At 43.8% G+C, this 13,956-nt stretch overlaps 1 protein-coding gene across 3 annotated transcripts in view; it reads right to left on the bottom strand.

Moving 5' to 3' along the window:
* Window positions 1–290: 290 nt before the first annotated feature.
* jmjd1cb (jumonji domain containing 1Cb) overlaps window positions 291–13,956 on the bottom strand; it is a 118,057-nt gene continuing 104,391 nt past the window's right edge. For 2 of the 3 annotated variants that reach the window (XM_079183009.1, XM_079183011.1), the window contains 16 exons: window positions 13,450–13,651; window positions 10,345–10,559; window positions 10,102–10,254; window positions 8,658–8,747; window positions 8,420–8,544; window positions 7,389–7,623; window positions 7,046–7,263; window positions 6,541–6,894; window positions 6,285–6,453; window positions 6,083–6,173; window positions 5,339–5,469; window positions 4,861–4,983; window positions 3,695–3,834; window positions 3,422–3,589; window positions 2,829–2,960; window positions 291–1,834 (listed from right to left, as the gene is read on the bottom strand). In XM_079183009.1, the coding sequence (XP_079039135.1) occupies window positions 1,742–1,834; window positions 2,829–2,960; window positions 3,422–3,589; window positions 3,695–3,834; window positions 4,861–4,983; window positions 5,339–5,469; window positions 6,083–6,173; window positions 6,285–6,453; window positions 6,541–6,894; window positions 7,046–7,263; window positions 7,389–7,623; window positions 8,420–8,544; window positions 8,658–8,747; window positions 10,102–10,254; window positions 10,345–10,559; window positions 13,450–13,651 (2,639 nt within the window). In that variant the 3' untranslated portion in view covers window positions 291–1,741. The remainder of the gene's footprint in view (window positions 1,835–2,828; window positions 2,961–3,421; window positions 3,590–3,694; window positions 3,835–4,860; window positions 4,984–5,338; window positions 5,470–6,082; window positions 6,174–6,284; window positions 6,454–6,540; window positions 6,895–7,045; window positions 7,264–7,388; window positions 7,624–8,419; window positions 8,545–8,657; window positions 8,748–10,101; window positions 10,255–10,344; window positions 10,560–13,449; window positions 13,652–13,956) is intronic. The other variant, XM_079183010.1, reaches the window with a different exon arrangement.

Below are 13,956 nucleotides of genomic sequence, written 5' to 3'. Positions count from 1 at the left end.
AGTGATCCTGGCAAAAAAATGCTTTAGCTCAAAACATTTTTTTGTGATGCGCATATTTACAGTATGTGTGTTTACGTTTTATATGGGACAAAACAATGATGATAGGTCCAGGAGATACAGTATATTACTGTGCAATGGGAAATATCTTTGGTTTTCTCTTACTGTGGTTATGATTTGAGGATTTTTCCATGACTGCATCCTGGAGCCAAAAGGTTCTTATTGAACCGTTTGAGTTTCTAATGCCTTCCTCTCTGTATCCAGGAGAGACCAATCATCACAACACAACACCAAACGTTTGATAAATCCATTTTAATGGAAAATGTAAAACCCTTTTGAACTTCAATGTACAAAGCATGTAACACTTGCACTTTAAAATTTGAAATTGAAGCAAGCCATGTTTTAAAAAAATACCTCAGTGAATGTATATATATGTATATATTTACACAATATAGTAAACATTTTCATTTATCTTTTAACTTCAAAAGTTCACCATAGTAAATCTGAACTAAACAAAAAACAGGACAAGTCATTCTTTTCTTAAATAAATTACATCTTTTCTGTAAATTTTACAGCAAATACTTTTTTTCCCATAAAATGCTGAAGTGTATAAGCCATTGTGTTCTGTCTTTACATAATACAACTCTACACAGTCTTTACAATAGTTTGGCAGTTCATTTAAAAAAAAATGTATTTATGGCATGAGGACTGTAGAGCATCAACATTTCCCAAAGTTACAGGCATTAGCTGGTGTGTGTGTGTGTGTGTGTGTGTGTGTGTATGTCCTCCATCACAGTAGAGCCGTATTACAACTGAAACCACATACTAAAGAAACAAACAAAAAAACTGTACAAGTCACATTTACATGAATGCTTTTTTTGTCTCAATAACATTGCGTATCATACAGCTATAAAATAAATACATCTTCACAGAGGGAAATAAAACAATGTTCGTGTGATAAAGAAAATGAAGAACAAAACAGCAACAGACAGATAGAACTAGAAAGAAAGGACAAAGACAGACAGACTACAGACGGAACAACAAACGAGGGAGCAGCACAGCTCGCTGCTAGAAACATCTGAGATTTACGGTTTGCATTTTTTTCCTCCCCCTAATCTTTTTTTTTCTAGTTTTTTTTTTTAAACAGCAGAGATGACAGTTTGGATCCTGATGCTGCTTGCTGCTGGTGATGCTGTCCTAATCAGTGACATCTTCTCTGCAAGACGTCGTGTCGGCTGCTGCTACAGACAGGGATTAAACCTCCGACCTGTGAACTTGATCCGGTAGGACAGCCCGAGTCCCCATGGAGACGCCAACAGTCACGTTAAAGAGTTTCAGTGGCCCGTAGTGCTGTGTCACTCCAGCATAGTGGCTTTTTAGAAGGCTTCCTAACCTGCATGCTGTCCTCCGTTGCCCAGAATCCCTCTGTCCTCCCTGTGAGTGTGTGGGGGCTGAGGTTTAATCCCTGTCCGCATGGCGGCCCCTCCGGTCTCGTGGTCGTCTCCTCTTGGCACTGAAGGTTTGGGGGTGACGGCGGGGCGTGCCTCTCACTGGCCACCTGGATGTGATACGATGCGGGTGCGCCTCACACACTGGGAGGTCCCCGCGGGTCAAGTGACCGGCTCCGAGCCGACCGCCCGTCACGTGACGTGGCCCTCCGCTGGAGGGGGCGGGCGCGTGGAGAGCGAGGTGCCGGCGGGAGTCGTGTCCCTCCCTGGAAGGCGCAGACGAGGCTCAGGGGGTGTCATGAGTTCTCTTCCTCCTCGTCTTCCTCAGAGCTGCTCCTCTTCAGGGAGTTCACCGCCTCCTTCACACAGTGGTACAGAATGTTCTTCACCTGAGGAGGAAGAGGAGGAGGAGGAGGAAGAGTTGTCACAGCAGCACTGATTTCACAACAGTTCCATCACTACATGTTGTGGCTGGCGTTGAACACGCAGTGTTACTGTTTAAAGGATACTGTTCTCAAGTCAGTCTTAAACACCATGTGCATCCCTTCACTACGGTGAGTATAAAGCGCGCTTTACAATCCAGAGAGTGTGTGTGTGTGTGTGTGTGTGTGTGTGTGTGTGTGTGTGTGTGTGTGTGTGTGTGTGTGTGTGTGTGTGTGTGTGTGTGTGTGTGTGTGTGTGTGTGTGTGTGTGTGTGTGTTCAGGACTCGATGTCCAGAGAACATCACTGATGATGACTCACTCTGCCACTCTTGTCTGTCCTTGTTTTTTACTCACACACACACACACACACACGCTACAGCGAGTGAGAGATGAGGAAAGAGAGAGGCTGACTCTGAATCAGTAACAGAGATGATGGATGTTGCCTTAAAGGGATAGTTCAGGTGTTTTAAAGTGGGGTTATATGAGGTACTTTTACGTCGCAGAACACAGGAGTCACTGGTCTACTGCGGCCTCGATCGGTTCGTTTGTTGTGTGACTTTTGTTAGTCTGAATTCACCAAAGTCAACAATAATAATTTCACTAGCGTCTGGTGTCTTTGATGAGAGCATAGATCAATTCAACCGCCAGAGATCTCTGCAGGATAACCGGTGAAAATATTGAACATACAGCATATGCAGTGAGCACTAAGCTTTTTTTAGGTCAAATACGTCCACAGCAGTACATTGCTCTGCTCCCGTGCTGATGCTACTGTAGTAACACACCGACTATGGAGAAGTACCTCATACAACCACACTACAAAACACCTGAACTGTCCCTTTAAGCTGCACAGCCAAAATCCCACCAACAATGTCAATGTGAGAGGGACTCTTCTGATCTAATAAAAAGCGTCTCCATCATATGCTGTGTTAAATGACGGCCGATGGAGCTGCGGCCCGTCACCTGTAGTTTATCCTCGTAGTTGACCTCCTCTTTACTGGGCCGGAGCTCCTGGGTCAGGTGGAAGGAGTTGGCCACATGCTCGGGAGACACAAAGTCGTTGATGACCTGGACACAGCTGTGGAGGTTCTGGACCTGACGGAGAGAAAGGACATGAGGACTCAGAGAACAGTGGACACGATCAAAGGGGACATGTAGTCTTGTTGGGCTACAGCATTGTGAGGTTGTGAAAACATCCATTCATCATAAAACATATATAGCAGCAATGTGAAATACATTCAATATGATTTACAGCACCTATGTGATTTGTGCCATCGGACGGTGCAAAAATGTGCTTTTATATTATATTTAAAAAAAGAGCATGAAGTGTCAATTCAATTCATCTTTAAGAATAAGGCTGATGTTATTCTATATTTTTCTAATTCTCTCAGTACTTCCCTAAGCAGTCCGTGACGCTCCAAGCCCATTGGTCCCGACTGAAGATGTAAATCTTTAAAAAACACCTCACAAGTATGTTGATTTAAAACAAAAGAAGAAAAAAAGGCTTAATACTTCCTAAAACAGCAGTCACCAAACAGTGTGAATATTCTACATACCTGGTGCATGGCCCCTGCTGGTATGAGTACAGAGTCTCCCAGGAATTGAACCACAGTCCAGCCCTGGACTCCGTGTTCATCCAGCAGCCGCTGACGCTGCTTCCTGCTCAGGTACGAGCCCTGCTCTCTGATTGGGTCCTGGTCCGCCGCCACGTCCAATCCCTGCTCCTTACAGAGCCGAGGTGGTGGGAGAGAGAGAGGCGGTGGTGAGGTTTACTTCGCTACATTTGCATTTGAAAAACAGTCATTGGTTTTCTTTATCAGAGTGCTGACCTTGTGCAGGAACTCTCGGACTTTGTCCATGTCTTTGTTGAGGTAGATGTGCCACAGAGCCCCCGGTGTCTCGCTGGAGTCTTTGAGCCTCCTTCGGACCCCCTCATCGAGATCCTCCTCCTCCAGACGCTTCAGCACTCCTGCACACACACACACACACACACTCCTGTTTCTGAGGCTGAACTGAATGAATAGATTTTTTTTTTTCAATTCATTAATTAATGCTTCACTATTTAGTTTTTTTAGTCAAAAACACATCCATCCAACACTCACACTCGCTCTGCTCCTCATTTAACGATGACGTGATGCATAGAAAAGACCCTGATAACTGACATGTTTGACTTTTTGCTGAATAAATGACTTAACTGAATACATTTCTTTGATATTGATTCTTAAAATATGGTTTCTAAATAATGAATGTAAAAGAGAATGTTTTCTAAGAAGGCGCAGTTGAAAAAAGTTGAACACCTTTCTGTTTCATCTTTCATTAAGGATCACTGTGGTTGGAATTGTGGTTCTTTAAGCATCCATTTTTGAATTTCCCAGATCAAAGGGGTAGAGACAATAGAACAAGTCAGGAGTTACTTTCTGCCACTCTAATAAACAGACTCTCACACATCTAAAGACACACTATACATGAAGGTTAGTGTTAAAGCAGTGCTTCCCATACACTGATTCAGTTGTGGCGGCTCGCCACAATATCAACATTGATCGCACATTGATCACATATTGATTTTCTATTTTTTCCTACTATTTAAAATGAAAATCACAAATAGAAGCTAAATTCTGTTTGGAAACACTGTCAAGTTAAGTCGACTCTTCGAAGACAAGTATTTCGATATTTCCAAGGACGATGAGTTTAAGCGTGTGTCTGTTGTATTATGATGAGTGGGAGAACTCCACATTTAATATTCAGTGTTTACTTCCCAAGATGCAGCAGTCCCAATGAGTGGTGACAGTGGTACTTAGCTGCATGTTTCTAACAGCATTGGATCGACCTCACTGCTTCTGGCTGCTCCAGTTTAAAATAAGAGGTCTGACACCTTTATTTATTCCTTCATCTCGTTATTGATCTGTTCCCTCCGGTACACCTTATTTGACAATACTTTCACGTTAGTCCACCCAGTCTGTGAGTCGATCACTTCACTGACTCTAGGAAGCCTTACCAGTTTTGGACAGGACTCCGTTGCCTTTGGCCACTCCTACATAGACCAGAACGGAGACGACGTCGGAGACTTCCACATGGAGGTTGGCGGTCCCGAAGTCCTGGTCCTGAGACGCAGCTACACCTGCAGGGAGACAAACAAGGTATTCATAAGAAGAAGGGCCGAGGGGGATTCTATCTGCACAGCACGTTCACACGAGGAAACAGTAGAACATGTGTTCTACTTAATATTAACTGGAATCTTTGGTGATCCGATCAAATCATTCTGAACTACACATGTATTTGAGGTGTATATGGGCAGAACGATCATTCTAACCCAGAATCCAGATGTTGGTCAGGTGTAGATGTATCAGTTAATTAGTGCAGGGCTACAAGCACTTCCAACTTGGTAAACTATCTATCTTCTGAGCTCTGAGGCTATCGAATCTCTTTTCTCCTCAATCAGTTAGATCCGTGCTGCTGTTCATTTCCGTCCATACCGTAGGCACAGCACAGTCTGGGCCCCAGATCGGGCCGGACAAAGAAAGATGGCAGGTGGGAGGCCAGGTTGAGGCTGCCCTCTGGATCCGAGTACTCTGGCAGGGGCAGGTTCTTCATCAAGTCATCATATCTGCAAAGAAACAACCTCTTTCAGATGGGCTCACAATGACTTCTTAAGACCCAATCCCATGAAATGCATTATTATTACCATCAGCAAATGTTTAGCAAATTTGAAAGCTTAAGATTCAACAGCTTAAAGGGTTAAAGGGTAACTTGGGTATTCTTTAACCCTATTTTGTCATGATTTTGTGTCTAAATGATCAATTCTATACAACTATTTATCTGATAACATTACGGAAAGAACCCTGAAGAGAAATAAAACCTTTCACTTTCGGTTTGTTGTTGAGTCTAACTCGAGGACAAATCTCGTATTGAAATCTGTCCTCAAATCCACATTGTGGAAGTCAGCTAGATATTCAGCCATGACATTGAACATCTTTTAGAAAACACTAAGCTACGCTTTCTGTTCTCCAACTCAACAAACTGACAACACTGGCTCTCCTCTCTCCTACTCACCTTTCCACCGTTGTCACAATAACAAACAGACCGGATCAAGACCGTTTTTTTGTCATTATAACACCTATAATAACAATCAGGGCAGCGTTCTCCCTCAATACTGGACCCCAAAAAACATGGGAGAATAAGTTCCAGGGTAAAGTTATCTTTGAAGTGTGTATGCGTACCTGGAGGGCATGAGGGCCATGAACTCCTCCCCAGACGGCCAGTCCTTCAGTCTGTAGACCATCGGTTCTCCATCCTTGGACTTGGGTCGCTCTGAACAGATAAGAAGACTTTAGTTAGTCACTGATTCCTGTTTTGTGGTGACATCATCTCAGCTGATCCAATCGATCAAACAGTGATTCGAGAGATTGGGGATGAACTCACTGGTGATGTCCTCAAATCCATCCCAGAACTCCTTGATCCCGGAGTTGGACACCACCTGGTCTTTACAGTTGAGGAGGTCTCCCTGATGGTCTGCGAACTCCTGGTTGAAGGACTCAGCTTTCCACAGGCCGCCATTGAGTCGCTTATGGATCCCCGACACCAACACAGGCTGGACAAACACAAACACATGGCTGTGTTAAAGTCACACAGCACTGTTACTGTGACTGCTGCTGCTGCTAGTAGGACCGATGTGTACCTGTCCTTGTCTCCAGCACTCTCTGAACAGCTTCCAGTTGTTCTGGTTGCGGTGATCTTTGAGCCACAGTAACCGTCTGTTGTTTAACCAGCAGTGGGGAATATCTGGATACTGATTGGTCGATTCCTCTGGCACTGCAGCAGTAACGTGCGCCGACTTCTTCCTGTCTGGTTTGGCATCCTCAGTGATAGCAGGGGTGGGGTTGTTGTTGTTGTTGTTGCTCAGGGTGACGGGCTCGTGCTTGATTGACAGTTTGGTGGTGATGCTCTGGCGGCTGGCAGGGATTTTGTTCTCAACCACAGAGGCAATGATGTCGTCGAGGATATTGGGCATGGTCCGCCCACCTTTTCCAGTCTATCGATAGAAAGCAAAAACAGCATTTCAATATTCTAAAACAATGTCTTTCTAAATTTGAAAAGCTCTGCGGTGTTTATTGACACAACTAGGCAGTAAAGCAGATGAATCCATTCATTTCAAAACATCAGAAAGGTGTTGATGTGTGTACCTGTGACGCAGTAGAGTAGACCGGTGCAAAGGCAATTCCTGCGTCAGTAGAGCCCAGCTTCAGCTTCCCTGCTGTGGTGGTGAGCAGGTCTCTGAGTGTGGAGCCCTGTTCCGTACTGTTGGCCACCAGTGACGTGGTTTTACACTGCTGCAAGACCTCCAGGCTGTCCCCCACCTTGTCTTCCTTCACTGATTTACCCAGCAGCACCGACTTGTTTTCTGTAAGAGAAAGAGGAGGTTACTGACAACATACTATCTGGAGGTGAAATATACAAAATGACTTGACGATGGAACTGGTTAATCGAGGAGCCATAAAGGTGATCAAATGGCTCCCTTCCCCTCACCTTTCTTTTCCTCCCTGGATTTTTGCTCTGCCAGTTCAGCCAGGAAGTGCAGAGGCGACTGGGACTCGGACGGGGTGACGGGAGCACTTCCTGCATCACTGCCTGGACTGCTTCCCCCACCGCCTCCTCCGTTGGTCTCCACCTTAGTTCCTCCTTGGTCAGAGTTCTGCTGAGAGCCCGGCTCAGCCTTCACCAGGGACAGTTTGTTACTGTGGTTCAGGACGTTCTGCAGAACCTGGCAGAGAAAGGGCGAGGGTTACTCACAAGCTCAAACTGACTCAGGATCAGGATGTTCAGGATGTAAAAGAAAGTCAGAGGGAGACGGTGAAAAGTCACTCCAAACAAGTGCTCATCCTCCAGATCCTGTAATCTACCATGTAGAACAACTATCTGAATAATTCAGTACAGTATGACTCCAACTCACAGACATACTTTGCATGTGTATATATCATACATATCTGAAATAAAATAAAATGCAAAACTTCTTTTGCCCCTGATTTATTAGCTTCATTTGGTTGAATATGGAATCAAGCTGCCCCTCTGAAGACCTTTTAACATGAGGTCTGCTGTGGCCTTCTACAAATCAACACGTGCCTGTAAGCAGCATTTACAAGAAGCACTTTCTACAACGCCCATGTCTATAGTGCATTATAAACATACTTATAATACGTTATAATCTGTTTATAGCACTGTTTAATTAAGTTATAAGCACATATAAATATTCATAACTCTGTGATCATTGTTGGATTCCAGGAAAGTTGAAATTATTTCTATAACATTCCGTGTGATGTTCTTGCATATATTTAATTTTTTTTCACTTTATTAAAGCAAACAAAGACCACTTAGAGTATTTTATAATCCCATTATAAAGCATTTGAACTGATTATATTGCATTATAATAACTAAAAGTATAATGTTATTTGACCTTATAAGTATAATGTTATTTGACCTTATAAGTCCTAAAATGCTTTAGAATGTGTTCTAAATGTGTGATTATTGTCTGATTGTCTGATGTGTGGTTACAGCAGTACCTGTGAGACTCCGTTGGTGGCTGGTAGTTTGGTGAGGAGGTTCTGCTTGTTGGTGCAGGGACAGTGGTGTTTGATGTTGTGTTTTTCTCTCAGAGAGTGCATGGAAGCCACCAACTCTGACAGCACTGACACGTTTAAAGAAAAAAGATGCAGCAGAATTTAAACACAAATAATAATAAAGCAGGACCTTTATTAAGACGGAACATGCAATGATGCCAGCGTAGAGTGTGGACTGTACCTGTGCCAGGTATGATCTGTGTGGGCATGAGGTGTTTGTGGTCGTGGGGTTGGCCTTTCACACACTTCAGCCAGCCGTAGAGTTCTTTATCTGATCACACAGAGAGAGACGCACGTCAGCTGCTGTATTGATACCATAATGACCATCAGCTGTATGACTGCAGACTGAGGAATTCTATCATGTCTGTTTAGTTCCTCGAAATGATTCAAGTGATGCGTTCTCTTACCTAAACAAAGTTACTCAGGGAAAGGTTATGCAGTAAATTGTACTTGTATATTTGGACTGTGGTAGTCGGGTGAATCCACGTCTGCACGCAGCAAACAGGTCAGTAACAGAGGTATTTGTCAGGTAGTTTTCAGGTTGAAATTATATATTGCTGAATTAAAACTAGGGGTGTCAGTTTTGGTTAATTTAATTTTTGATAGCCAGATTAACTGGTAACTAACGCACAATGTTGTAAAATATAAGAGGCGCTTTCCTTTTACCCCGGCGCTCCATTAGCTCAATAAGCTTTGGCGCTGCATTTCGAAGCGATATGTCCACTTAGAGGTGCTGAAATTTGAATGTCTTGGCTTTGCCGAAGTTTACTTCTGCATCAAGTCATCGTTAAGGGTGCTCCCATCGACCGCTATCAGCAGATGCTTGTTATAAATAGTTTGATCACAAGAGCTGATCAGATGACGCGTCGATTCTGATTTTAAAATGTTTCCAATAGGTATTTCTCTGCTTTCTCATCTGCTCTTTAACTCGCTCTGAGAGCCATGCAGCCTCCTTTCAGCGCCCATGTGAGCTTCACATACAGACCGTTACTGTAACTATAGGCCGACATGCGTGAACACTCCAAAGATATTCTCTGTCCTTAAAGGAGCAGTGTGTAGGATTTAGTGTCATCTAGTGATAAGGTTGCACATTGCATCCAACCGAACACCCCTCCGCTCACCACTCCCATTCCAAGCGACTCGGAGAACTACGGTGGCCTTTAGGTGACATAAGAACATGAAACACTCAGTCTAGAGCCAGTGTTTGGTTTGTCCGCTCTGGGCTACTTTAGTAACACGTAGGTGCAACACTGTGGAGTCCATGAAGAGAACCAGCTCCCTATGTAGATATGAAGGGCTCATTCTAAGCTAACGGAAACGCAAGGATTCTTAGTTTCTAAAGTGATTATACACAAAAAAAAACATATTTATTATTATTATATTGCCTTTCTGCCAATAGATCCCCATGATTAAAAACTCATGAGTCACTGACAACTGTGTTTCCAGGACTAAAAACCTTGGAACCTAGGCCAAGCCAGTAAATAAAAATAAAAAAAAGAAGCGATGACAGCACAAGAAGTCTGTATGACCTTTGAGGCTACCTTTATTGTGACTTCCTGTGATATGAGTGTATGCAAAAATCCCTGAATAGCCTGCTCGTCTGTTCAAACATACACACAACTGACCTTTGGAGCTCCTTCTCTCCTTGGCCTTGTAGCAGTCCAAGCAGACAACAAAGCCACACTTCTGACAGACCCAGTGGATGTTGAAGAGCGTCGCCTCGCAGGCGTCACACATCTCCCTCACCCCCCTCACTGCTCGCTTCCACGCCAACTTGGCTGAAACGCACACAAAATGAGATCAATATAAAAAAAACGTGTTCAGGGTTATTGAATCAAAGTGTCAGCCGTTTTCAAACGACAGCTCACCATCCTTCTTGACCCAGGTGGCTGCGGTGTTCTCGGTCACAACCATCTGACAGAACTTGTCTCCTATGAAGCTGAGGATGTACTTGGCTGTGGTTTGGTCCAATTGGCTCTCCTCCATCAGCCTGGGGACCCACAGGGCCAGGGCTTCGTCGTCAAACTGGTCCGGATTGGAGAAGCCATCCATCCGGATGACTCCATTTTTACTGTAGGACAGCCTGGATGGGAGGAAACGGGTTACTAGCACACAGTTTGTCGAGTAAAGAGCAAAATATGAAAGTAACCATATAAAAGCATTATCTTGGACTCATAGATGGAGACAAATGAAAACCTCTTTAGCACAGTGCGCACCACATAACATGTTTGCATGATGCTTAATTTGCAGTTTGACTTTTGAAGCCCTCACAGTGCTACTGAATTAGAGAAGCTTATAGTGAAACACACCTTTACACATTTAGAAACGTCACCAGTCAAAAGAGACATTCGTCAGTTAAACTTATTATTAAGTTTGTATTATTAATGTACACATTTAAATTACATACACTAAAATGTAATCTCCTCGTATTTAAATGTTGCTTTATGAAAAGATAAAAACGAGCATCCTTTAGCTTTGTTAACAGCGGATTAATCAGGGAAAACACCTGCATTGACGTGCATATGTGTCGACTTGCATGAATACAGTAGGTTACATACAGTACATGGCCTTAAATAGAGATAATAAGATGGCTTACTGAACAGACTGCACCATCAGCAGATGGATTCATTAGTAGCTTTGGTTATAATGCTAAAATCACATCTGCTATCATAGAATCCTGTGGTTGGTTTGTTTGCTTTCACACCACTAAAGAACTGCACACAGAGGGAGAGTGACTTCATTCTCTGTTCAGGTAGACTTTACTCCACTATCTCTTTACATAGATCATACTTGTCTGCTGCTATATTGATGTTCAGAATGTTAAACACAGCTCCTATCAGTGTAAAACACCAGAAACATGCACTGTATTGTGGAAGATGTGAGTAGCAGCACACTAATGCTAACCTTTTTATTTCAAAATCTTGCATCCATTTAAGTGCTAAACACAGTCCCAACAGCCCTTACTGAGAAGATGCAGCTGCAAATATTACTATAGCACTACAAGAATCATCCTGATGTATCTGTGTATTTACAAGCAGTTTATAATCCCTAAAGTACTCCTATGGCGAACAGATATTAAACTGTATACATTAGGGCTGCAACTAACGATTATTTTAATAATCGATTAATCTGTCGATTATTTCTTCGATTAATCGATGAATCAGATAAAAAAACATAACATTAACTTCCAACCGAAAGAATCGCGTGAAGCTGTGGCGCGATAGCCTATCGGCGTTGATATGTTTCTCCTGTCATCACTGACGTCCTGCCGTTGTTGAATCAGGAAATTAATACTGTATCCATCTGTGTTCACCCAGAGCTCTATGATACCTCATATCAATAAAGACCGGACCAAACTATGTGTGTGTAAACCATATAGTGCAAACAATGAATAGACGCTGCCGTATTTACGTCATCGTTATGTTGAGTGTTGATGAATTGCTAGCAATGTTAGCATAGCCTAGCACCGATCGATCCGAGCTCCATTGAGAAAACAAGTACAAATCGGCATCATTACGTAGTTATTTCGGAGTCCCTTTTTGTCGGTTTATTGCCGTTAAATCACAGCCAAATCAGTTTATTGTGTGTTCATACAGCTGTAGTAAACAGCCGACGTGTGGCTCGCTAGACACAGTGCGCTCGATTAAATCCACGGAGCTCCTCCGGACTATGTTATGAACCAGACATGACGGCGTTTAGTTTCCCGTGATATCTGGGACTTCCACAACACGTACTAGGCAGAAATAGAGGTGATTTTTTCCATGGTTGATGACGGAAAGTTGAACGGCTTTCAGGGCAATAAGCCGCGCCCCCTCACTGGCGAGACCGGCAGCGCGAATGACGCGATGAACGCGATTCGCGCCGCGTTCATCGCGTTTGGTGTGAACACGGCATTATTGAGTGGCGTAATAATCGCGCGACACAACGAATCGATAATGAAATTCGTTGCCAACTCTTTTAATAATCGATTATTATCGATTCGTTGTTTCAGCCCTAGTATACATACATATATATTATATCGAAATAAGTAATGTTCATAAGTATACAACACCCATGTATCAAAAAGGAGGGCATATGCAATGATTTACAGCTGTTCTCTGGATGAACCATCTCCCACGTCTGTGGTGTCCTTACACAGCCCAGTCAGCTCAGGTGAATGTTTATGGCTCAGACAGGGAGGAGGTGAGATAGGGTGAGGGAGAGAATTACAAGTGGGGATGTAGAGAAGGGGAGGGGGAGACACACAGAGAGTGACATACAGAGAGCAACACACAGAGACAGAGAGAGGGATTGCAGCAGCAGCAGTTAAGCAGAGGACAAGATTATAGAGTAGAAAATCCTCTTTGGCAGATTTACCCTGTTAGACCCCAGACTGCAGCTGCTGCTTATCCAACTCAAGTGTGTGTGTGTGTGTGTGTGTGTGTGTGTGTGTGTGTGTGTGTGTGTGTGTGTTTGTGTGTTCAATGTGCATTCACAGTCAATGTGAGTGTTTGAGAGAGAGCTGAACACAGACAGAAAAAGTACATACTGTCTGTGCAGTATGATGAATAATCTATGCTTTGTAGCTAGGGCAGGGTTTTTGATGAAAACAGGTTGTCCTTCCTCTCTCCCCTCCCCTCCTCTCCTCTCCTCTCCTCTCTCCTCCCCTCTCCTCTCCTCTCCTCTCTCCTCCCCTCCCCTCCCCTCCCCTCTCCTCTCCTCTCCTCTCTATCTGTGTTATTCTTGCACGCTTCAGAGAAAACTGTAGCGATGGTACCATGCATCATGGAGCAATTGTTTGTTGCATGAGGGAAAGAGTTTGAGGAGGAGTTAGGGGGCTTATTACAGCTGCAACAGTTATGTACTTGTGATCCCACAGGACCTTTAGGTAATAATGTATGTAGGGTTGATAGGTGCATTTGGAAGTGTAGTTGCGTGCAGGAAACCAGAGGAAAACCCTGGAAAAACGTCAGGGAAAGAAAAAAGCGAGTTACCGTCTGAAATAGTAGAAGCGACAGAAGACGGGGGAATGCGTGGGCTCCTCTCCCTTCTTGCTGCGGACCACCCTGCACTCCCGACACTTCTGCAGGTTGGGCCCGATTTCAGCACACGAGTCGTCCTGCAGGAACGACTCCCCCGTCTGCTTCAGCTTCTTCACCTTCCTCCAGTCCTTCAGGAGGGAGCGGGGGATCCCATCTGAGAAGAGTGGCCCTGATTAAGTCACTGACAGTGCCTACATTTCATCTTGACCAATAAAGAGTTGCTCATAATCTTGGCATCAGAGACTATTCTGCATCAGAGAGAAGATCAGCCACTAGTTTGGCTAGTCCGAATCAGAGTAAAATTGATACTTTTGGTTTGTTTTCACAGTGCACAAATTAAAGCGGACAATCTCCTGAAGGGCATGTACGAAGGAGCAAATTTATCTTTTTAGTCTCGAGAGCTGCCACTTCTATTGAGAGAATCGCAGACTTTGAAATGTTGCTGTCAAAGTTATTTCA

The sequence above is a fragment of the Pholis gunnellus genome (genome assembly GCF_910591455.1).
Source record: "Pholis gunnellus genome assembly, chromosome: 21".
Taxonomy (NCBI): domain Eukaryota; kingdom Metazoa; phylum Chordata; class Actinopteri; order Perciformes; family Pholidae; genus Pholis; species Pholis gunnellus.
Note: the sequence above shows the minus strand (reverse complement) of the source record. Positions and strands in the feature narration are given on the sequence as shown.